Here is a 26,383-nt window from a genome sequence, read left to right on the forward strand (position 1 = left end):
CCCCCCCCCCCCCCCCCCCCCCGCCATCTCTTTGCTGGGCGCCTCTGCTTGTTTCTAGTAAGTGAATGGAGATGTGCACATCCCTAGGTCTCCACGAATAAAATAGCAGCTAGCAGCAAGAGTTCAGCAGGTGAAGGAATGAACTGACACTAATTTGCCCCCCCACCCCGCTTCTCCGGATGTTCTGTTCTCTTCAAACCAAAGGAGAACCTTCAACGTGGTCATGTTTATAGGGTGACCACCACACCGGTTTGACTGGACAGGACAAGTTTAGGCCTGTTGTCTTGACAGAAATTATTAAAAGTTTTCCCTTTTCACTCCCAAGTATCCTGGTTCGGACAGTAAATTACAAAGTCACCCTATCTAAAGTCTTCCCCGGGCCATCCAGATCCCAATCCAAGTCAGGTGTTCCCCAAGCCCCTCCAGACTTCATCAAATAGCCTGTGTGATGTAATCCTTGTGTTTAGGCACTAAACACCCTGTAATTAACGAAGGCCATCCACTGAGAAATGGGGACTTCCAACAGCAGCCAATATATAGTAACCAAAACATAGCATGCTGGGACAGGATGTCCTGAAATCCACTAGCAGGAAGAATCCCACAGGGCTGATTAGAGTGACCACTGGCAAGGCACCACACAGATGTCATTGAGAAAACGTGAATCTAGTAGTAATAGGATTGCCAATTCACAGATGGCTCATTAAAGCCTCTGCCTATGGAACAGGCGAAAGGGAAATCGGCTCTCTAGCAGGAGTCCCAGAACCCAGAATTCCCTAGAGAGGGTTCCCTTAGATTAAGGATGACACACTAGCAATGAAATGTGGGGCATGGGAACTGGTGGGAGTTCTTATTATGTGCCACTTAATCCTCACAATAGGTCTTCCATGTAACCTTTATTACCCCTTCCCCACTTTTACAGATAATGAAACCGAGGCTCGTCAACATCGACGTACCCTAGGTTATATTGCTGCACTGAGTCCAGGGATATCTGACCCCAAAGCCCATGCTCTTCACAGAAGACCTTGTCCAGTATCCAGATGGACCTTTGGTCAAGATCTGGGTTTTGCAACACTGGCACTATTGACATTTGGGGCCAGATAATTCTTTGCTGGGTGTAGGAGGGCTGTCCTGTACATCGTAGAATGTTTAGCAGCCTCCTTGGCCCCTACAGCACCCCACAAGTTGTGACAACCAAAAATGTTTCTAGACATTGCCAAATGTCTCCTGGGGGGGGCAAAATAGCCCCTTCTTGAGAACCAATAGCCTAGATATTTAATATCAAATACAGTCTTAATCTTTTATTGTATTCTCCAATTGCTTCAGAAATATAATATTTATCTTTACCAAAAGACAAGATAGTGTCATTTATTTATTTTGTATCTTCACTGTGCTAGGGACATAGTATGCAAAAAAGATGAGTTAAATATAAATCAAAATTTAAATGCAAATCATACTTGAACCAAAACTGACTCTATCATGGTGCCCATCAAAGCACGAGGTTGCAATTATGCAGTAGAGAGGTCTGAAGGCGACAGGAGACTTCTTGCAAAGACTAAAAGGCATGATCCCAAGTCTTTAGAGCAACGACAACCCCCACTCCACTGCTTACACAGTAGAATGGTTGTCACTGACACTCATTAACCAGAATCACATTCTGGTTGATGCCTGGCTAACTTTCTAGTTCTTCCAAACAGAGGCATCTAGGTAAGCTCAGGGCAGAGCAGGCCAGGACGAGGAGAGAGGACTGGGAGAAAAGGCGATGGGGCTGAAGCCTAAAGAGTTCACTCCTAATTAGTTCTCTCTCTCTCCTTGCATGGGAGCCAGGATGGTGATCTCGGCTTTTCTGGAAATGTGAAGGCACAGGTGTCTACTGAAGACAGAAAGGATGGCTCCGCCCTCCTAGTGGAATCAAGTCTAGTTAAGGTCTTTCACATGGGGCCAAGATATCTGAGGTATTATTGAGTCTACAAATGAAAATATGGGCACAGCCCAAATCCAAAGATGTTCCAAAGGAGTAAACCCCAGATTTATGGCCAGAGTGTGGCTCTATAATTAATTCCTTCTCTCCTTTCTTGCCAGGAGTAAACTTTTTCTTTCTTCTCCCCCATTCTTTTTCCCTCTTCTTCTGTTTGTAAATCTTGGAGAGAAACAGCAGTAGCCACTCTGAGAGATCAAAGTTTTAGCAAGCAACAAAGACCTCCAAGGAGGCTGTTGCCATGGGAACTCTCAGAGCTGAAGCCCTTTTAATCGGCAAATCTCCTTGGTTAGCAGCACCGGGCTGGGGCTGGCAAAGACGAAGAGAAGGAGGGGAAGGAGCCTTGGCAACGAGTAGCCTCTCTTAACAGCCAGAACTAATGTCACGGGGGTGGGAGTGCAATGGGATTCAGACTGAGGCAGCATTGACAAGGGGTGAGTGCTAGAGCATTTCTGCTCAGCCTCAGAAACAGGCACCTGTCAAAAATCCCTAAAGTCAATGGCAAGTTCTGAGATATGCCCTCCCAAGAATTCCCTGATTTCTGATTGTGTTCTTCATGGCTCCTTAATACTAACGGGCTGCAAGGTGTATTTTAGACCACAATAACAATGTCAGGCACAGTGTTGTGAATAACTTGATTTTATAAAAATCCACGTATGTCTGTTCCTCCACCCCTTGCCTCAGTACCTCTGGATAAATCACAGGAGGAGATCGAAGGGAAAACAGAAGCACACAGGAAAACAAAGGTATCTCTGTGGCATCGCCATCAAAGGGAAGAATCAATCCCAACTTAGCGCCTACTCACAAGGTCCTGCTGGGAGCAAACCTATTTCTGGCTTCCTGGAATAGCACTGCATTTGGCCTATAAAGAAACACAAATGGATGAATTCCACAAAATATTAACAGTGTTTGTTTTTGCCTGCCTTCTTCATTTGGAAACAACCTGCCCAATTTCCCTTTAGGAAGCTACTCCTTTTCCTTTTTCCCTTCAATTCGTATGGTTCAACTGGGGCTGTTGGTATACTTAATGCTCCTTTCCCAAAGCACAGCCAGCCCCCAACAACAGGACTTTTGCTGAAACTATGGAGAAAGGCACTTCGTCCTAGGTGATGGAAGGCGTTAAAGACTATGGGAGTCTAAAACTGCTGGGGGCTATCTTTGCCCCAAATGGGGAGCCTGCCTGAGAACTAAGCTAACACAGAGGAGACAGAGATTCTTTAAAATATAATCTGAACACTGGGACTCAGACATGCTTGAACCTAGACTTATCAGTTACCTAAGCCAAAAAATTTCCCTAAGCCAGGTTAAGTGTCTAGCCCTTGCAATCGGAAGAGTTATGAAGAATACAGTCATTGGCTCTGGATGGAGAGATTTTAGGAGGTATTTTCTTCTTTTGTACATTTCTGTTCTGCTTGAAATGTTCGCAATACACATGCATCATTTTTTTTTCTAAAACAAAAAATATTAAAGTAAAACAAACAGCAGTATTCTAGGCATCACCCTAGATAGAGAATTAATTCTGCAATCTGTGGGTCTTCTAAATAAACTCAAAATCATAGAAAGGACTCTGAAAGCTATCTTGGGTATCCTAGTATCTTAGACAAGAGAACCTGTTCCATATAGAAAGCTCATCAGAGAAGAAATTTCTATAATTTCCCCCACCAACCATAATTTCTAAAAATTGTTATTTACCATTAAGAAAGCCTTCCTTAGCTTTAATCTAAACACCCCTTGGGTCATGTCCTCTTACTCTATTCTCAGTCCAGAATCAGGAGTGTTCACCCAGCCATGTTTCCACTTGGGCCCTTTCCCTCATTTTTCTATTTGAAGGCCCTTAAAAAACAAGCTACCATATGCGACATCAGAAAGAAGGGGTCAGGCCCTCATATTGCACATGGAAAGAAGTAAGAACAAGGCGAGCTGCTTTTAGATTTTAAAATAATAACTTCTCTGCTTGAGCCTTCCTGAACGGTGAAGTCCTTTTCCTGCAAGCTGGAGCTGCCCAAGGGAACTTTCCTCCTATCCAAACAGTGGCATGGTTCCAGGTTATAAACATCCTGTCCTTGCCGCAGATCTTCGACCAACATCTAATCTCAGGGTGGCAGATTTCTGGACACTCCCTTCTTATGGCTCTATGATCCCAAATGTCTAAATGTTTCTAAGGTACCTGTCACAGTCATCTCAAAGCACCCAAAACACCAAGTGTATTTCCAACTTCGGTATGATTTTACCTTCTGAATCATCAAAAAGAGATTAAAGAATGTTCAGTATAGTTTTTGTGTTTAATGTTGAATCAGCGGTTGTCTTCCCATTTCTCTGAATCACTTGTCTTCAGATATTTCTGAAACCTCTGATAGAAGCATCCACAGTGATTTGTAGATGGTTCACATGTCTGGGAAAAGGAGGGTGGGGTCATGCTCAGTGGGGGAGGTATGCAATCCAGGCAAAAACAACCATGTCTTTGAAGTAAGGGCCTAGGTCAATGGTTATAGGCAGTTTCCCTAAGAAATAAAGTGAAATACTAAAGCAAAACTGGGACAAGTAAAAATTATTACCCATGACCTCAAGCAGCAACCACAATTTTTAAAACATGGCTTATGGGGCACCTGGGTGGCTCAGTAGGTTAAGCTTCCGACTCTTGATTTCAACTCAGGTCATGATCTCAGGGTCGTGAGATCAAGCCCCACATCAGGTTCTTGGCTGAGCAAGGAGCCTGCTTAAGATTCTCTCTCTCCCTTTCCCTCTGCCCCTCCTCCCCCACCCCTCTCCTCTTGTGCTCGCACTCTAAATAAATAAATAAATAAGGCTTATGCAGAAGAGCATTCTATAGCTTCTTAATATAGACAGGTCATGTGGTATCGTTAGGAATGAAGACATTTGGGTTTGATCATCACCACTGTTTTTTTTTACAGGGGTAATTGTTATAAAACCTGAACATTAATTTCTTCATTTGGACGATGAGGAAAATAATGCCTGCTCTCCTACCTTACATGGTACTTATAGAAAAAAATCTGTGAACTACAAATTATTATCAGAGTACATTAACATGAATAGCAGACATAGTAATGGTATCTCTGGTGGACATCTATTGTTTTTTTTTTTGTTTTTTTTTTTTACATCTCACATCCATTCTTCCTTTTTTTGTAAGAGTGCCCCAATTTACTTTGGGAAAATGATTCTTCTCCACATCTTGGTGGACTAGCCACCAAGAGCTCTTGACTTCCCAAGGCTAAGCAGTGGACACCTGTCCAAACTGGGACAACTGGGACTCTCCTGAGACTAATTCTTGAGTGGAAAAATGAAGAAAACAAAACAAAACAAAAAACAGTTAAAATGATTTTTTTCTCTGGCTATGGAGTCCTAAAGATATTAATTCTTGCTACATAGACCCGAGAGCATCTCTGGCGCAGCAAGGACTGTGCTGTGTTCATCAAAACATTTCTACTTTTTTCCTGGGGAAATACAAAATAACAGCAGAAGTGACCCACATCATTGCCAGACCTGGCCCCTAAAAAGGTCCCACATGACCTTTCTCACTCTCCCTTTCTGAGCGGCTGTGAGCAAATGTCTCCAGTACAGCTGAGCCGAACAATGGAGAAGCTTAGAGCCCTACTCCGCCACGTGGAAGGGAGCTACCCAGGTGAGCCTCCTAACCCATATCTGACCAGGACAAGAGGAAATAACAGATTTCTACTGTAGTAAGTCACTGAAATTTGGGGGGGGGGGTGTTTTTTACAGAAGCCAGCAAGTGTTACCCTAGCATACTATCCTTTTTAGAGACTGATTTTCCAGCCTTCCTTTCAATTATGATACCCTTCCAACAAATCATTTTCCTGCGCAAGTTAGCCAGAGTCCAATTCTGTTGCTTCCAACCACAGTTCTTGATGGACCTATCATCAGTAATAATTTAAATAGCCAGATAAAGAATTATGACCAGTGAGATTAAACCATGTCATCTCACTTGAGACTGTAGACATTTATTGTACTGACCCTTTATGAGTCAACAAATACATACTTAGCACTGACTAACATTTAAGAGGCATAAAATATTGGTTACAGATTCTACCCATTTATCATTTAAAAAAACATTCACACCAGCCCCTTTACATTAGCCACTCTGCTAGGCATTACAGATCTAAAGACAAATAAGCATTAGTCCTTTACTCTGAAGAGCACATGGTCCAGTGCTACGGAGAAGCCTCCAATGTTGTGGGAGAAATCAAGACAAGTACATATGCAGTACCAGTGTTACCACTCACATGAAGTAAACTAGAATATAAGACTGATAGGTTCTGTCCTTGGCCCTTTCCATTTTATATAATCTTCCTGGGTGACTCAGCTATCCTTTCATGGCTCTATCACTCAGGATTCTCAAATCTATTATCTCTGATCCTTGCTTCTCCCCTGGGTTCCAGACCTACATTTCTAGTTGTCAGCAGGACATCCCTACCTTGGGGTCACTCAGGCCTCCCATACTCAACATGCCAAGAACCAAAGTCATTCTCCTGCCTCCCCAACTTGCTTTCCAACCTGTATGCTCTCTTAGTTGATGGAACAGCTGGCTACCCAGCTAGCTAGAAATCATGGTGTCCTTTTGACTCATCCCTCTCTCTCATTTCTTTTTTTACATTAGTCACCAAGATCCATCACTTCCATCTCAGAAATGTTTCTGTGTTGTCGCTTCTCAATGCACTGCTCTGGTTCAGAATCTCATAGGCTTTCACCGATGCTGCTACAGCAGCCTCGTAGCCCATCCCTCTGTTCTAGCACTCCTTTGGCATTGTCTACCCTGCTGCTAATTATTGTTTTGACCCTGAGATCTCACTTCATTCCTCTGTTAGTATTTCTTTACTGGCTCCCCAAAGTCTTCAGGACGAAGTCTAAATTTCTTATTCCGACATGTAAGAGACTTCACAATCTCGTTCTGTCAACTTTTTCCATCTTCACCTTTGTGAGTATGATGGAAAAAAATTAATTCTTAACTTTGCCTCTAAGTTATCCCTTTAATTCGCCTTTCCTTACTAATTGGCCAGCTGAAATTCCAACCAGTTTTCTGTTCCCCACTTCGTGATCATCTCCAAGAAGAGCTACGCTCAACTCCTTCCAGCCACCATCAATAGTTTCTTTTCATTCTTGTGGGATTAGTCCTTTTAACCCTGACCTACAGCAAAAGACCACAGTCTATTCTCTCTGGCTTCCTTGTGAATGAGCATCACCCTGTACATTCTTGTAACCAACCTGGAACCCATTCTATTTCTCTCATGAGGACTAAAGTCCTGGGAGGTCATTCTCTTGTTTGTCAAGGTAGTCACATCCCTCATGTTCATCAAAATTTTTCAATCCAAAAATTTTAAAATTGAAATGAAGCTCAAAAGTAACCTAAACATCTTTTCCTATACATACATGACTCATTTATAACAACTCCTAAGATTTTTCCACCCTCCTGGGACAAAGAAATCACTACTCCTGAGAACGCTTATTCCATCTTCAGATGTCTCCAATTGTTAACAGTTATTTCTTCATACAGAGATGGACTCCTGCCCCTTGTAACCTCTACTCCTGGTTCTAGTTCTACCCAGCCACAGTCCCTCTTCTGTACAATTTCAACTGGAGATACTTCCCATGCTCCTTTTCCCAAGCCCTCCTTCACTAGATCAAACCTTCCCAGCTCCTCCAACCATTCCTAATGTAAAATTCAATGACTGAATCGCTGGCTCATGGAGGTTGCAATTAGCAAACTGTTGGACCCAGTTATATGCCCCCTGAGGTCTTCATCTCCTTGAGATTGACCTCAGATATCAGGTTGTTCTCTTGGTCTCACATAAAAGGAATACCTAACAATTAGGCCTGTAGGATATAACAACCAAATAATTAGAATTTTAAAAACTGTGACAATATTTTGAAACATTCTATAAAGGGTGTCAAGACAAAGAAGACTCAGAATTTTGCATCTGGGAAGTAAATACAGTGCTTCCTGTGTCCAGAAAATTCTCAGAGATTTCAAACTAACTTCTTTAAATAAGTAACACAACTAGTGTTGCCCTAAAAAGTTCACATGGCAAATATATCCTACTCTGAACATTTCTAATTAATATGGAACACAGTGGAATGATGTGTTTCTCCTCCCCAGACCTCTAGCATGTACCTGCTTATCTCACAGAGATGCTGCTTCTACTATGATGAGTTGATTTGCAGCCTCCCCAGTTTTCCTTTACCATGCTTTTTGGAGTGACACTGATTTCTGTTCATCTTTTCTCCCATCATTGATGACCATGTTCATCTGAGCCTTTCTTTCACCCACCTCTCTTTGTCCTAAGGACAGTATCTTCCCCCAAATGACTATATGTTTTGATCCAGGAGAATGCTCTTCTTATACTTTGCAGAATTGGGAACAAATTATTTCAAATGGTTTTTACCTGGCCTCCTTTTCCTGCACAGGCAATTACCTCTCTGCAAATGGCTACACTGGCCAAATAATTGTGTCCGCAATTAGCTAATTGCAGGCTCAATGAGCCACTTGTTCCTTCAAGCTTGGCCATTAGAGTTGTGTGATTGGGCAGAAATTTATCTTTTTATTCCCTTCTGGTTTACAGAGTCACAGCAGATCCCAAATCTGATTTCCCTGCATTCTTTCACAATGTCAATATAAGCCTTTTTTTTTTTTTTTTTAACTTCCTTTTGTATATCTGTCATACTTCCCATTCTTCTACAGATCACAGCAGCTATACTTTAAATGTTAGACCCAAAGAATATGTATTTGAATTAAGTCAACCCTCTAATAAGGGTTAATTATTACTAATTAAAGGGTTAATTATTAATAAATAATCACCTTTATCCATTCTATAAACCATAAAAGTAAGGCAGCAGTACAGCTGACTTGCCAAAGGCACACAGTCATAATAGAGTAAAACTAAAAATCCCAAATAGCTGATTCCACTTTCTCCCTGGGCCCTGAGTTTCCCACATAGGGTAAAATTAACCTTCAACCTCATTTGCCTTTAAAAGAAAGCACCGTTAAACATTCCTCCAAAGTGTTATCACCTGGCTTCTTGGAAACTACAAAAAAATGTCATTTCATCTAAAAAATGGCCTCAAGTGTTTACCTTTCCTCCTACAATTAATGCAGTTTCTTTTCTAAATTTCTGTATTTTTATTCTAATTTTCTTGTACAACCAACATTTATAGAACATGAAATGTGTGCTCAATTTGCAGTTTCATACAAGGTCATTTCCCACTGACATTCCTCCAATCCACAAAAGAGGACAAATAGCCGAAAATAATGAATTTTCCTTTATGAAGAAATTAATATTAATAAGGATTAGTTATATTTGCTTTGAGAATGATTCAGACGCTTTTAGGTTTCAAGGCATTGCCTTCCAATTAAACCCTAGCAGATTCTCCAATAGCTCTTTCCATCAGGCACATTTTATTGTTAAACTCTCCAATTTACAGCCATCCTTCCTCATGATCATCTTAAGTGTAGGTAACTGAATGGAAAAAGATTCCTGACATCTTGGGAGATCCCCACTCACCAATGAATTCTTATCTCTCAGTTGTCTCTACTCTGCTTCAAAGCCTCTGGCATTTTCTTCAACGCTTAGCACACAAGAAAACGTAAGTAAAGTGTAAGAGCAAAGCGAAATTGGGGTTAAAGGTACACAAGTGGAAAGGAGAGAAAAAAACAACCCTGAGAAAGCAGAAGAGACATCAGGACAGTGCCAAAAAGGGCCTCCAAGAAACAAGATACAATAAATAGGGCTACGGCTCATAAAGAGCATATTCTAAAACCAGTTTGTGCACAAGAAATAAAGCCTGCGTATGCAAGCTGCTGGAATGCTCAGGGAAAAGTAAGGGGAGGGAACAGTGCAAGCAGTCTAAGATATAAATGCTGCTGATGGTTTTCACTTACCCAACACCAGCAGCTCTGCCAAGTCCTCATTTTTGCCCTCCAGGTCATCAGGGGTAGTGATGATACAGTAATAGAGTCCGCTGTCTCCCCACATGAGTTTTCCAATTTGAAGATCTGCATCTGTTATCATAAAAAGAAGTGCCCATTCCTAAAACTTCCCCCTGAAAGGAAAACACTGGACAATGGAAGGTGAGAGAGGGGCCCTTCCAGAAGGAATGGCTGCCGAGTTCTACTTCTCCACCTAGATGGTGGTTGACAAGATGTTTGCTCTATTTCAAATGAACAAATACACAAACAAAAACCCAGTAACAAACACTAGCATCCCCAAGGTGAAAGACTTAGGGCGTCCCCAGAAAGTGGTCTAGTCCTGGTCCAGTTTTGGGAATAGAAGACTGCTTTCAACTAACCAGGTCTGCAGAAGCCCCCAAAAGCCAGATACATTCCAGAATTACTCTGGACTCCTAGAAATGAGCTGGCTTCACAGGAGTTCTTCAAAATTCGAATGGTCAAATAGATCAGGTCAGACTCGTAGGCCCTTTTCTTGTCTAATACTTTAGGGAGCAGAAGAAAGGGTAGAACTGATACAGAACCACCTGGGGCTTGGGCCAAGGCATCTACCTGGTTCTGTAATGTGTATGCTTACATCCCTTCTCCCAGCAGAGGAACTTCTTAGGAAGTCTGCTTTCTGAGTTTGGGAAAGGGCCATAGAGGCTGATGTCAAGGTGTATTTGAGGACACTCTTTGGCTGGAATCTATTTCACTTCAGTTCTGATAACAAGCTCCTCAGACGAGAGGTCAGGTTTGAGAAAGACCATTTCCAAAGCTCATCTCAGTGTCTGTTCTAGATATTACACCCTTCACCCTTTCTCCCCTCACTGTCCCCTTAAGTAATTTGCTAGGCTTCTTGAAGCTTCCATTTCCATAAAGTCAAAATCTTGAGGGGTTGCAAGGTGGAGAGGCTGACATCCCCTTGTGTGTGGGACAGTGGAACGAATCTCCCTTCTATTCCTGGATTCAAAGCAAAGGTACCGTTACCATGCACAATCGTGATCTCTCTGCCCCTGTAGAAATCTCCCAGGGTGACGGTTGAGCCCTGTTTTGAAGCTACCACTCGAACAGTCCTCCTGCTGTCTAAACAATCCAAGTAGGGGTCCCATTCCAGGTTTCTTTTGCTGAGAGACTGGGCCCGGGGAGAGGACATGCCCAAGGACTCCCCCATGCGATCCTGGCAGTAGGATTTGAACTTCCACTGCACGACTGCAGGCTGATGGGAGGACGTGGAGAAGTGGCAGCGAAGCACAGTGGGCTGAAAGAGCATGGCCACCTTCTTCTTGTCAAGCACCGTGACTTGAAGGCCATCAGCCATGGCTGCAAAACAGAATGAATATATCCAAATGGTATGCACATTCCGGACCTCACCTCACACCACACAGTCATACCTCTCCACCTCACCTCCCTCACCTGTCCCTTCCCGCTTTCTCCATCACTGTTAATGGCATCCACATCCATCTGGTCGTGTTGTCCAGAAACCTGCCTTCACTCCCAATATCCAGTCAGTCACTAAGCCATATCCCCTTGATCTCTCTCTCTCTAAGTTTTTATTTATTTGAGAGAGAGAAAGAGAGAGCATGAGCACAAGCAGGGGAAGGGGAGAGGCAGAGGGAGAAGCAGACTCCCCGCTGAACAGGGAACCTGATCTGGGGCTCAATCCCCTGAGATCATGACCCGAGCCGAAGTCAGACGCTTAACTGACTGAGCCACCCAGGCGCCCCTCCACTTGACCCCTTAACATCTTTAATATCTTCCCTCCTCTTTGACCTCACTACCATTGCTTTTGTTGGTGCCCTCTTCATTTCTTGCTTATATTCCAATAATCTCTTGTCTGGTCTCCCCACCTACAGTTGCCCATATGCCATCCATTCTCCTTGCTATATAATTCAGATGATCTTTCTAAATCCGATTGCTATGGCTCTCCTTCTTAAAACCCTTCCCTCAACCTCCATGGCCTTCAGGATAGAACCCAAAGTTCCTGGAAAGGCATTGAAGGTGCCCCATCATCTAGTCCCTCTTACCTCCTCAGCCTCAGTTCTGGTGGCACCTCTATGTGAGCACCAAGAATAACCAAACAAGTAACAATTTCCCCAAGTGGGACTTGCTATCTCACACCTCTAGGCCTTTACACATGACACTCCTGGTTTCTGGAATGCTTTTTCCTCACTTCTTTCCTTGGAAACTCTTTTCCACCTTTCAAAGCCCAGGTTAAAGGCTTTCTGTAGGCCTTCTCTGACCCTCAATTCATTAGTCGCTTCCTCCTTTGTGCCATCAGAACCTCAGCATCCTCTTCTAGACATTTCTTATAATTACTTTGCAAGTATTTCTTTTCATGCCTGTCACCCCTAACAGACTTGTCAGGTAAGAAACATGTCTTATCTTGCTGTCCCAGCTTGTGAAGCCCAGAAGTACTCAACAAATATTTGATAAATAAAGACCATGAAGCTGGGAAGTATGACTTCAGGAGGAAGTGACCTCCCTTCCAGCTGATAACCAAGCAAAGGGGACAGAGATGAAGGGAAAAACGAAAGCTTTAAGAGAAATGAAGATTTTCAGATCAAAAGCAGTAGACTAAGTTCAAAAGCTTTGAAGGGTAATCAGAAAAAAGTGAGGAAAAAAACGGCTAGAAAGCAGATGAGAAGTGTAAGTGGTGAAAAGATCCAACCTGAGGCCTGGTGTCCAAGAAAGGGAAATTGCAGTGAATGGCAGACCAGGGGAGTGTTTGAGAGGCAAAAGGTCTCTATTAACTCAATGGTAAGATCTAGAAATTCCAAGCAAAGAGAACTTAACTTTCTCAATTGAATGGGAGAGGCAAGAGTTTCGAGCTTGATCTGACATTAGAAGCAGAAACAGAATGATGATGAGAGGCAGAAAAAAGGAATATGAATTGAAAGACATGATAAAGAGGTTCTGAATTAAATCCAGGAGCCTGCCAAGTCAGCTTCAGGAAGCTTGAGACAGAAAGTTTCACCCTAGAATTACAGTGGACTTGAGACACACAAGGAAGGACTAGTTTCCATGGGGCACCTTCCATCCTTTATTACGGCCAGTGTTCAAAATGACACTAGGCATCACACTCACTCTTACGGTTCAAACATACATTTATTTATGAATGTCTCCTATGAAGCACCCTCGACAAGGGCAAAATACCGCATTTGTGCTCATGTCTTCTGATTTCCAGACCAGTGTCTCTCCATTACGAGAAACCAGGTTCTAATTCTTCTGGGGAGAAAACAGTTTCTGCATTCTGTGGAATGAGGAAGTGCGAGTATTTGAGATTTACCAAATCTTAGTGTTTTGAACCTACCAAGCACTATAGAATAAATGACGGAATGCATGCACAAATGAATGACTATTACTATGGGAATTTCTAGGATTTTGTAGAGAAAACCAGTTAAATGTGTCATAAATAGCACGGTAGAGTAAAACAGCATTGAAATCACATAGATGGGGCTTTGAATCCCATCTGGCCACCGACTAGCAATGAGGCCTTACTGAAGTCTCTTAAGCAGCCCTCACTTATAAAATGAGCCTCATAATCCTTATTCACAGGGTTGTTAACAAACAACTTGCAGGGAGGAGATTCTAGAGCAGAGCACTGTGACCATGCCTAGTACTCTTGACTAATCCTCCCTCCCATTTCCTGCCTTTTCCCTCACCTCCCACACTGAGGCTCCTGAATCTCCATAAACATTCACCACCAACAGGTTTGATTACAGCCAGAATATGTAGATCAGCCCCATCAAGGGGCAAATAAGTCCTCTCTGGAAGCTCACTGAAGAACCTCAGTTTCTAGGCTCCATTGTTTCCTTCCACCACCCCCCAAATATTGATGTGCTAATTCCACTGCTCCCTAACTCAAAGAGCTGGACTGGGAAAAGAAATTTCTTTACAGTTTCTCCTTAAACTCTATTGCATTAATTCTTAACTTTGTAATTCTTCCCCAAATCCTTATTCACACTCCAATTTTCTAGGTAACGAAAAAGGGGCAGAAGTGAAAGGACTTCAATTAGCAGTGGTTGAGGCTGGATAACCAACCACAGGCATTGTTCCCAGTACAACGCTTTGTACTTGACCACGCCACCTTTCTTCTCTGCTACCTATTTAGGCTATACCTGGGAAATCACATTTCCTAGCCTTTGTAGGATAAATACAACCAGCGAAGGAGGCAGCTGCTAAATAAAAGTGTTGTTTTCTGTTTGTTTTGTTTCGTCAGGGTTTTTGTTTGTTTGTTTGTTTGTTTTTTGACAGAGAGTTAAGTGTGGGGTTTTGTTCATTAGGTGATTACTAAGAATAACCTCCTTTCCCAGCTCTGTTCTCTGTTAATGAGATTAACCTAACTTGACCAAGCCATTGGATTCCCCTAATTTTTTTTAAGGGGGGGAGGGGCAGAGGGAGAGGGAAAGAGAGAATCTCAAGCAGGCTCCACACCCAGCATGGAACCCGACGTGGGGCTGGATCTCACAACCCTGAGATAATGACCTGAGCCGAAATCAAGAGTTGGACGCTTAATTGACTGAGCCACCCAGGCGCCCTTGGACTCTCCTAATTATTAATAGAGATTAGTTGGTTCTCAGCTTATTCCATGACATACAATATAAATTCATGCTCCAAAGAATAAGGAATACAGTGTCAGAAACATCTGCCTTTTTATAACGTGATAGTTAACGGCATGGGTTTTGGAGTTAGTCCTAAATTAGAATCCAAGCTTTACCACTTCCTAGCTGCATGACCTAAGGCAAATTTCTCAACTCACGAATTTCAGTTTCCTCACTGGTAAATATTTCCTCACTGGTACATAATAATTGTAACTACCTTACAGAGTTGACTGAGGGTTAAATGAAATTTTAACCTAAGCACTTAGGATAATATGGTACATGGTAAACACTCAATAAATATAGCTGTTGCTGCTACTGTCAAGAACAGTCTGTTGACTTCTGTGAAGCTATGAACCTAGAGCTAGGTGAGCACAGATATCAAGATGGGAGATGCTGAATGTGTATAGTGCAGAATGGGCAAAATTGCACAGGAATGCTAGGATAGGTAATTATAAGTTCAATAGTGGCAGTGCCTGGGTGTGCCCATCACGGCACAAAGCCTTATGCACCTCCCGGAAATCAGAAAATGGAGGGTAACCATGTGTACATATGTGCAGGTATAATGGGAACCCTGGGACTCTAAGCTAAGGATGGAGTTAGACAACTGGAGAGGACAGGACTGAAAATTTCAAGGAAAGGCCAGTTTATTGGACCTTTAAGGAAAATAAGAATGAAGAGTTAGAAAGTTGAAAATTCCAGTCTCTGCTTTAGCTCTATAAACTTCACACTGCAGGATGAATGCCACCCAATTCTTGAGCCTGCCCTGACCATGCCTATTAGGAACCCCATTCCCATTGAAGGGTGGGATCTAGAATTGCTCTTCTGGCCCTAACCCTGAATTCCAGGTGAGGGCTTGGATTCCTTAAACCCACTAAGCAGCATCTCTTTCCCTTAACCTGTGTTTATCTTGGACTGTTTCCTCCTGATTCGCAAACCATTTGCCCAACTGGGACTGAGCTCCAGCCTGCTTGCCTGGGCCATGATACCAGCCCCTTCTCCAGGGGATTTGGTATTGTTTTCTATATCCCTTACACATGAACCAAATCTGAAACTGATGTGGCTAACCACCCCACTTCAAAAAACACCTCTCATGGAACCTCCATTCCTACCTCCAGGTCAGGCCCCTCAGAGATCGTGCATAATTCGGGTGAAAACTAAGATGGACAAGCCCACATGCACACTGAGATCTGGCCTGGGAACACCCTCCCTCTGGTTCCCGTTTCCAAGAGATCTGCCCTGGGGTGAGGTTAGGGTCCTGAGCATTGATTCTACTTCCTACAGAGTTTTTTCTATTTCACCACTTGTCAGATGCCAAAACCTAGTACTTCTTATGCTGGGGTGTATATAGGCTAAAAAGAATATTTTTGTATGCCCGGTAAACAAAAATATTCAGCCTCTTTGTGGTGTTCATGTGTGCATTTGATCTAAGAAATCTTATTCCTTCCCGTAGTTCCAACTATCATTATGTCTCAGACCCTCAACTCTCTGAAGCCTCATCTGCATGTTTCAACAGATACTTCAAATTCAACATGTCTAACCCCAGGCATAATCTCTTTTCCCCTGCTCCTTGCTTATAAAGCAATCCTTCCCGCCCCCCTCTAGCTCCTTTGCCAGTATATCCCCATCCTATCACCTCAGATAGAAATCATAGCTTTGATGATTTCCTCTCTGTCCCCGAATACATTTGGTTGGTCACTAAATCTCAACATCTCCCAAATTTGACCCTTCCTTATTTCCATTGCCACCTCCTTAAATTAGGTTCCTATTCCTTCTACTAGATATTAATCATGAAATGCTTGCTATGTGTCAGAAATTGCGTTAAGCATTATTCATGAATCTTAATGAATCTTAATGAATTTTTTCAAAAAATTCTATAAAGTAGGTACTATTATCATACTCATTTTATAGATGAAGAACCTGAATCTCAGAGAGTGTATGTTCAGGCATGAACCCAGGCTGACTGGCTGCAAAGCTCTTAACCATAACTTTACATAGGCCTTCATTACCTCCTCAGTCTTACAATAGCCTCCTAAGTGGCCTCGGTACTTCCAGCCCAATACATTCTCCACACTTTTTATCTAGAATTTTTTTTAACATATCTAATCATGTCCATCCCGTGCTTTAAAGCCTCCACTGATTTCCAAGATAAGACCCGAATGCCTAGACATGGCATATAAGGTCTTCCCTGTGATTTGGCCCCCAAGCACACCCCAGACATATGAAAATCATTTTCATTCTTTAACTATCAATCTGTTATTCCTTTCACCTGGAGAAACACAAGAGCATGTAACTGAAGGAGGCCCTGGCAGCCAGAGAGAGAGAAGCACTGAGTGTGGGTCCTGCAAGGCTGGGGCTCTGAGTCCAGGCACTGGTGACACTGTAAGGGACTTCTGTGTCAGTGCTCTTATAAAGAGATTTACAGAGGTGAGGAAAGAATCTGCGTTTCATCCTACAAACGAAAGCAAGTATTGTAGAACACCGGAGAGAAACGGTTAGGGAAGAGAGCAAAAGACAGAAAAAGAAGTGCAGCAAGGTAAGGGATCATCCTGCATAGACGGCACCCATAGAAATTAGGATTCCTGACCGAAAGCTGCACCAGACAGCATACTGCAGGTCATGTGTGAAGACCGGAGATTATGTTCTCTTGTGCATTTGCAGATGAGGGAATCCTCAGTCTCAGACTCCCAGACCATTGCTGTAGTTTTTACTGTGCCCTTGATGAACAGAGAAACTGCCCTTGACTATCTAATTCAAATTCAATCAAAAACATATTTTAAAACACTATGTTAAGTTCTGGGAAAAATCAATTGAAAGACCAGTCCCGGATCTTGAGAAATTCAATATAAACTTAATTTCTTTTTTTTTTTTTTTAAAGATTTTATTTATTTATTTGAGAGAGAATGAGAGACAGAGAGCACGAGAGGGAAGAGGGTCAGAGGGAGAAGCAGACCCCCCAGCTGAGCAGGGAGCCTGATGTGGGACTCGATCCCGGGACTCCAGGATCATGACCTGAGCCGAAGGCAGTTGCTTAATCAACTGAGCCACCCAGGTGCCCTTAATTTCTAACTCTAAGGTCCCTGAGGGCAGGGACCAGGATTTGGTTGACTCTGATCCCCAGTGCAGAGCAAAGCCACAGAATATGGGTGAAGCTCACACAATGTGGAATGAATCAAAGAATGAAAGAATAAATGAAGGAGTGAGTCTGAATGACCTTTCTTAGCAGGTTATTCCCAGTGCAGAGAATGGATTCTGATGAATAACTAGAAAAGCTGCCTAAAAGTAGAGTGTGAGTGACAGCTCAGAGAGTAGCCCCCAACTCAGCTAGTCACTAGGCCAAGGAAGATCAGCTCCAAGTGCAGACAATGCCTCCCTTCATGCGGCAAAATAAGGTCCTGCCCCAATTCTCATGTAAAAGAAAAGGATTCTATACACAAGGAACTGTGTTCTTGCAAGAATAACAAAAGCAGTATCTAAAGCAAAGCTGTTCTTATTTTAGCATTTTCATTTTTTTCCCAAAGCAAGTTCCTTTTCCCCACTCCCCTATTCCTGCCTGCCAGCATCTTTGAGAGGGAGACCTATAAGCACAGCCCCATTTTATTTTATTTTATTTTAAATATTTTATTTATTTATTTGAGAGAGAGCACACACGAGCAAGGAGGAGGGGCAAGGACAGAGGGAGAAGCAGGCTCCCCGCTGAGCAGGGAGATGGACGTGGGACTCGATCCCAGGACCCTGAGATCATGACCTGAGCCGAAAGGCAGATGTTTAACTGACTAAGCCACCTAGGCACCCTGCACAGCCCCATTTTATAGAAACAAAGATTACTGTTGAAGGTCATGGAAAATCATCGTTGTAAAGATAGGCATCTTTAAAATTTTGTATACATCTCATCCATCTTTTAAGTCTTGAAGTCCCAGAAGTGGGATTTTGACCTCAGAATGCATGTTTCCCAGCATATCTTGGCCTTCAGATTCCTAAGGTTTCTCTTCATTCAGGATGACAATACAAATCTTCCTTTTCCTGCCTTCAAGTTAGATGATCTCTAAGAAATTTATCTTTTGTCTTCACACTTTTAACATATTGTCTCAGTTTCTTAAGGCACTGCTTAGGGACAACTGATGGGCAGGTTTTCTAAATGTAGGAGATGAATATGAAGTATCCACACATCTCCTCTGGGTTTGGTCCATAGTCTAGATGAGGAAATAAAGCCTGTCCATCCCCCAGTAGCATTGTCAGGATGGGAGCAAAGTATTTGGAGAAATGTTGCCCTGCAGGCTCAAGGTTTAAAGGTAAAGAGAATGCAGATTGGATCTTTTTCCCCCCCTAAAAAAATAGGAATCATTCGTCTTCCTGATATACCTGGGTTAAAAAATAAAATAAAAAGACTTTACAAAGAATCGTAGACATTCCCTTGGTATTTGCCTAATACCTAAGCCTGATTATCCAGCTTTCCCACTGGCTCTCTAAGTTAATCAGCTGCCTTCCAGCAAGTTCCTTTCCTACCTAAATTGGCCAGGATAAGCTTCTCTTGTCTGCTATCATGACACCTGATTGCTCGATCCATTTTACGGTTAGGGTGACAAGATGTACCATTTGGAGATTTTTTTAAAATATGACAGCATTCTTGTATATTTTCTCCCCAATAGTCCCCAAAGGCACCAATAGCTATGGTAAACACCAGTGCTGCCCTTGCCCAAGTAGGCTTTGCTCATGGCCTAATTATTATTTGCTACCCATAACTCTGGTACTCTTGCACACTGAGCTTGCCATTCATTAAGCATATGTCCTGTGTGTCCAACTGAGCCATGCTTTCCCATTCTCAGCTGCCACTGTGCAGATAAAAGCCAGAAGCATATCTCTTTTCTGTCTCATTTGCCGTGTCTTCCAGAGATCTGAAATGAGCTCATGAGTAATGTCTAGCTGGCCTACCTACTGTTCCAATGGGACCAAAGCTGCACTAAAAGAGGTTAGTCCCTATCCTGCAAGGCAGGTGTACTTTGGAAACTGTCCTGGTTCATTGGGTGGGTCAGCTTTCTGGGATGGACCAGCTCTTTGGACAGAGGAAACTCCCTTAAGAAAGTTCTGATCAACCTCTACCACCTTGTTATCTGTGTTTCCAGCTTAGATCTCTCACCTGAGCTCCAGACCCAAATACATAACGTCATTCTCCGTGTGGATGTTACACAGGCACCTCCAACGTGTCACTCTATAGAAGGAGACACTAACTGTCCCCTTCCATTAGGAAAGGAACTTCCCAGGTCTTAATATAGCCAGCCAACCCAACTAAGTACTACGTTTCCTAGCCTCTCTGTAGCTAGTTGTGACCATATATTCAGGATGAAGGTACATGAGAAGTGACATGTACAACTTCTAGGCCACCTTCCTAAAGGTGCATCACAAGCTGCATGCCCTGGCCCTCTGCTTTCCTTGCTCCAACAGGCTGAGAATGGCTCTCATGGGAGCAGTCTTGGCAGCCGCATGTTGGGAATGGTAGACTCACCACCAGGAGGTCTGGACTGTTAGAGGAGAGAGAAAGAAATTATTTTGTGTGACTTACTGTATTTTAGATTCTCTTTGTTACAGCACCTTAGACTGTACTTTAGTAAAATGCAAAATATTAAACCTTTATCTCCCTCCCTTACATGTTTCTCCTCCTGTATTAGTTCATGCCCATAAATGCCACCCCCAGCAATCCCAAGCCACAAACCTGAAGGTATGTTTGACACTCCTGCCCCTTCAACCTGCACATCCAACCATGCTACCACTACTCCTCCATCTCCAGCCACTCAGCCCACCTCTCCCATCCCCACTGCACCCTGTGACTTTGGGCTCTCACTATGCCTTGTCTCTCTTTCCACAGGAGTCTCCCGGATAGTCTCTGCTGCAAGTTTGCCCACCTCTAACCCACTCTCCACACTGTGGTCCAAATGAGATTTCCAAAATGCACATCTGATCATGGCACACCTTTGCTCTGATCCTTTTAAAGACTCCCTCCAGCCACTTCAGGAGCACAAGGGACAACTGGCCCCCTTTCACAGAGGGCCACTCTCTTTCATTCCCCAACCATACTAAAATATTTGTAATTTTCAGAAATCACATCCTCCCTGATTCTTGGCTTTTGCACATGCTGTTCCCTCTGTAAATTCCCCTTCTTCCATCCCACTTTCCCCCTAGTAATTTCTATGTATCCCTCCAAACTTGCTCAGCTATCACTTCCTCTAGAAGTTTCTTCTTGCTCTTACTGCAGTCACGGCACCCCAGAGAAGGACATCGCATTTGTCTGAGAATTTCCTATTTAGCTGTCTGTCTCTGTCATCAACAACAAACTCTCCCCTGCAGGCTTTTAAAGACTCTGCTACATAGTAAGTACTCGACACATTTGTTGAATGATTTAACCTAGTTAATAGATCATATTGGTTGTTCCCAATTAGTTTTCCCTCCGGACTCTTGCCTTGTTCCCTATAGGCAGAGTGCACTTAACACTCCAAAAACCCTGGGCTTTTCTGCATGACATGCATGCCATAAGACATGTCCAAGCAGAAGCTTAAAAGGTATGTGCATGCTTTGGCTCTGGTCACTCTAGGCCCTCCCGCTGCCCTCTTGAGCCCTCTGCCACAACAAAAGCACGCCCAGACAGTGGCTGATCCTTCGTCCTGGGTCTCAGAATAAGAAAACATTTGGAACTGAGCCAAGTCTACCAATTCTAGCCAATTCACATCTGACTCGCAGCTGACTTCAGCTCCCCTGTAATATGAGCAAGAACTAAATGTTGAGATTTGGAGGTTGCTCAATGCTGTATCAAAATGCTGACTAATATACCTATTTGGGGCTCACAGTTAGTACTGAGGGCCTACTGTGTACCAAACATTGTGCTAGGAGTTTTACATAATTCCACTTTAATTATCACAACAACCCTGTAAGGTACATTAATTTCCCATTTTTAAAGCCAAAGAAAATAAGGTAAAATATTAAGCCAGTATTCAAATCCAGGTCAGTTTGAATCTCATCCCTCTCCCTGCACTGCCTCTGAGTCTGCCTCCCGATGAGCCAAGGGCACGGGAGGAGTGATGATGCAGGATCCCAGCCGAATGGAGGGTTCTACTCCTAATGCAGAGCACCACTTCCTGCAGGACGGTGGACACTGCAGGAGAACACGGGAAGCAGCACGTTCTTCTGGGTTCTTCTTTGTTTCTTGGCCCATAAAGAACACGAGTCATCCAAAATGCCTTCTTTCACTTTCAGAGAGCCAAAAGCTATCTCGAAGACCAAAATGTGAAGCCTACATATGCCACAGCTACATCCTGTGTGGTTCCTGGGTGCACAGCACCAGCCCCTCGTCCCAGATGGGCTCTGAGACGCCAGCAGTGTCTGCTGTCACTGGGTCACATCCTCTGCTCTCCTGCGCCTCACTTCTCATTTACGCCTTTCCTTTAGATCTTAGAATTTAATTGGAAAATCTAAATGCTATTTTTTTCTCACTTTTCCCTGCAATATTTCCCTGAGTTCTATGAATTCTGAGCCTCACTACCCAGTGCCCCGTAACAGACACCAGGTATGTTCACTTAAATCAAGAGTTCTACTTTGACCCACCGTGAGCAGAAAAGAATATTTCCCTTGGATCCTGGCCCTTGACACAACCAAGTCATGTTAAGTCAGCGATACTGTTTCTTATTCTTTTAATCGATAAGATACCATGGACTTGGACAAGTTATGTATTCTCTGAGCCTTTGTCTTCTTACGTAGAAGGAGGTAGTATCAGCCATTCTTGCTTAGAATGATCAAAAGGCATAATGTAGATGAAAGTCCTTTAACATACAGAAAAGCATTATAGCATATAAATAAGCAAGAACAACCACATCATACCTTTTTTTATATTCTTGATTGCGGAAAAAGAAGGCATAAAAGCTAAAATGTTGGAAGGCGTGAAAAGGTGAATTGAGACTAGAAGGGACATCCTGGGGCCATGCTGGCTATAGTGGGACTCATCCCACCTGGTCCAAAGTGCTTGCCATCCTTTACCAGTCCCCAATATGACCACATTTCATCGTTCAGAGTGGACCCTCTCCTATCCACCAAGCCCTGAGTGCTACTCCATCTGTTCCTCTGAAAATCCTAACAACAGCTCTCCCTCCCCAGCTGGTGTCTTTCATTCCAATCATTAATGATCAGGGAAAGGCTGAAAAAAAGGGCTTTTCACTGGGTGAATTACAAAAGGAAGACTGGACCTGTCACTCTTTAGTTGTGACTTCCAACTCATCAAAATTAAATGGAGACAAGATTCTAAACCATAGAATCTTAGAGCTGAAAGTGACTTCAGAAGTCATCTCATTCAACAGATTATGAGACCCAGATCCCATGGTTACATAGTCAGTCTATGGAGCAAGTAGGACTAGAAACCAATCCTTAACTCCCAGGTCAGGGTTCCTTCCACCAACCAAGTCCTGGTACTGACACTATGAACACTGTACTGAGCACTAAGTACTTGCACTAAGACTACAAGCATAGGATTGCACTAAGACTGCTACTAGTAATAATTCCAAGTCTGTAGAAACTAGCCAACTAGCAGAATCATGTGAGTCTAAAATCTAAAGAGGGATACTGAGACAAGCCCCCTCCTCTGGTCCAGAGAGAAGCATCTGGCTGAGAGAAGGAGGGGAGTGGGGAGGGCTGTGATAGAGTGCTGAAAGAAGATGCTCTGGTAAGAGCAAGGTCTCTTCTGCAGGGGAAAGAAGAACAGAAGAGGGAGAGAAATTGAAAGGTATGCAGGACAGGGAAGGGGACAGTAGAAGTTGAGGTGTCAGCAGTCTCTGAAAGCGACTCTTCCTTCTCCAGGGCTAATATTAACGCTTTAACTCTCCGCATCCGAGCCTCTCGGCACACAGTCACCATACATCTACCGGAATGCAAACCAGAACAGGTAACAAACACCCCTGGATACCTCCTTCCCCCCGCCGCAGGCTGGGTTAGGAGCCACCGTGAAGCACCCCACAGCACTTGGTGCAGATCTCCCTTATTGCCTGGGCACAGGCTACTCCATCACTGTGTCCTGCCACCAGCCTGCGAGTGCTGGAAGGCAGGGCTGTGTCTTACTCATCTTATTAACCCCAGCACCATGCCTGGACGTGGTGGTAACTCAGCCACTGACGAGGCGTGAACACCTGTCTTCCCTCAGCCACCACCTCTCCTAGGAGTTCCCTTCAAGATGGCTCCAATCTCCACTTCAGGCTTGGCTTGGAGGTGCCCCCTCCATGCTCTCCTGGCCCCTGTGTGGCTCACAGCTCTCATCGGAAGACCTTCTGCTCCCAAATCAAAATCACCAGAAAACTCTTGAGTCACTGACTCGACTGACAACTCTTGGAGGGGAAGGTCTGTGTCTTTTCTCTCTCTTTATCCTCGGCACCTATCCTAACGCTTAGCAAGCCCAGGAATTTAATATGTGCCTGCAGAGTGGATGAACAGATGAATGAATAAAACCCAAAGGCTACCAAAAGAAATGCTAATAGAGCAAGCAATCTTCATCACAGCGAGACCCAGGAGTCTCCAGGAAAACGCATCGCCTGCTCCCGCCTGTGAGTGTGTTCGCCAAGGGGACCCAGCGCCAGGGTTTCTCACAGCCTCTCCCGCCAGGAAAGGAGGAGACGCCATCCGAATTCAGGAACAAAGACCGAGTGAACCCTCCTTCAGGTCCTACTGCCGGATGGCACCTGTTGCTCAAACAGCAGCTGAGAAGCATTGTGTTGGTTCAAAACAACAACAATTTATTACAGGAAGCAGCATCACAATGACAATAAGAAATCATGAGGCAGACTTTAGCAATGAAAGACAAGGAAGGAGCTGCCTGAGACCGAGGGGAAAAAAACTAAAGGGCTGATTAGAAATTGCTCAGCCTGCATTAAAAGAGACAAACAGGGGAGGGCGAAGGGAGGACAGGAAGAGAAAGTGGGGGAGGAGAAAGAGAGGGAGAAGGAGAATGAATGTGTCCCGTCCCTACCCCCCCCCCCCAGCTCTCTGACTCATTTTTAATCTGTCCTTCCCCTTCTCCCTCCCTTTGTACAACCCCCTCAAGAGAGAATTCATTGATTGGGCCGGACGGAAATTTCTTACCTTTCCTCTCATGGCTTTTCTGTGAACGATGAGTCTGAATCCATCTCATCCTTGACTGCTCCTCACCCACCCCCACCCCCCAGCCGCCATTGTTAGCTACTCTACTCTGCTGAGCCTGAGAGGCGGCTTGTCCAGAGCCTGAGAGGCGGCTTGTCCAGCTGCACACCTGACAGCCTGAGGGGATGAGGGGGGAAGCCGAAGCTGGGAGCAGGGGATGCCCGCCATGCTCGATGGGATCTTGAGAGCCAGCCCCACGTGCAGAGCACAGAAGCCCAGCCATCAGACAGCTGAGCTGGCCCTGATAACTGACCTGTTGCCTGCCACCAGGCTGGGGGCCACCTCTCCAGGTACGGAGCAAAGAAGACACGGACAAAGCAGCAACTCCCCTCAAAATAAACACAAAACAGAACCCCCTGCAATGAAAAAACCCCAGAGAGGCAGCTCAGAAGAGTGCAAATGGGACTGGCCTGGGGTTCAGAGAACTGGGTTCGAGTCCCTGCTCCATCTCACATTTGCTGTGTGCCTATCACTTCTCTGGGCCTCCATTTCTATAAACTGAGAGGGCTGGCCTAGATGGCCTGTGGCCCCTTCCAATGATGTGATTCCAGCTCATAAAAAGCTGTTAGCCATCTAGCAGGGCCATATGAACCCTTTCGGCTCCCACTCCCTGCAAATCCCTCAAGTGCTTTTCTTGGGCACACCCTGGGGTGTCTGGAAGAGCATCTCGGACTCAGAGCCCTCCTGCCCCAGGATGCCTAGTTGACCTCAGGGAGGTGGTGATCCAGGCTTCAGGCCTAAGTTCCCTTCTAGTATGGTAACATAGAAGTAGAGGCAAATCAAGGACATTCAGAATCAGTGAGGGTGAAAGTGGAAGGCACTGGGAGGCCAGGGGAGTGGGGAGACATGGATCAGCCAAACCCTGAAATTAGAGATGATTCATATTTGAATAATGTGGGAGGGATGAACTCAGAGCAGCCAAGAGAAGAGGCTAACTCTGCAGACAAGCCCTGCCCACCCCCATCCCCCAAACCTAAAGCCAGCATGGAGCAGAACCAGGGTTAGGGGTCCTTCATTTGGAAGAGGAAAAAACAAAACAAAACTGAGGCAATCAATAATCTTATTCCGAAGCTAAGGGAAATAGAGTTTTTGCTTTTCTTCTTATATACATTTACCCTATTTCAATGACTGCCTTAAATATTTTAAACTTCCTACTGACTTGATTTTTTCCAAATCTTCTGATTGGTGCCCCCAGAGGGGACAGAACTTCATTTTTGGAGGTGCTATTTTCTATTTCCTCTCCTGCCCTGCACTGCCCTCACCCTGTCCTCAAAACCTTTCTGATCCCTTGTTCCTTTCCTCCATCACTCCGTCTGCACCCTGCTGGGAATCTTTGTCTCAGCCCTTTCCAAGCTACCGAACCTTCCTACCCATCCTCACCAGCACCCAAGCTGGGCTACTTTGTGAGTCCCCCAGGGCTAGCCACCCTGCCTGGCCACTGGCCCCTCAACCTCGCAGGACCCTCGGTTGAGGCAACGAGAGACTTTTCAGACCGCAGGCGGGTGGGGAGAAAGTTCACCACTAAAGGGAGGGGGAAACACGGAGCATCCAGCTAGCGGAAGTGACTTTAATGCTGAGGAGAAGCTCTACCTTCTGAATATCTCTGCAATTTATCTTTATTGGGGGAGGGGAGGCTGTTTATTTCGGGAGGAAGTTCTTCTCCGCTATGGGACCACTCCTCAAATGGTA

General features: G+C 44.2%; 1 protein-coding gene across 5 annotated transcripts in view; it reads right to left on the reverse strand.

The window, feature by feature from the left end:
• Positions 1-26,383, reverse strand: part of ILDR2 (immunoglobulin like domain containing receptor 2) — a 59,236-nt gene that overhangs the window by 32,111 nt on the left and 742 nt on the right. For all 5 annotated transcript variants that reach the window (XM_032389269.1, XM_032389266.1, XM_032389268.1 and 2 more), the window contains exons 2-3: positions 10,920-11,252; positions 9,885-10,004 (exon numbers count right to left, since the gene is read on the reverse strand). In XM_032389269.1, coding sequence (XP_032245160.1) covers positions 9,885-10,004; positions 10,920-11,252 — 453 coding nt within the window. The remainder of the gene's footprint in view (positions 1-9,884; positions 10,005-10,919; positions 11,253-26,383) is intronic.

The sequence above is a fragment of the Phoca vitulina genome, unplaced genomic scaffold (genome assembly GCF_004348235.1).
Source record: "Phoca vitulina isolate PV1807 unplaced genomic scaffold, GSC_HSeal_1.0 scaffold54, whole genome shotgun sequence".
Classification (NCBI taxonomy): domain Eukaryota; kingdom Metazoa; phylum Chordata; class Mammalia; order Carnivora; family Phocidae; genus Phoca; species Phoca vitulina.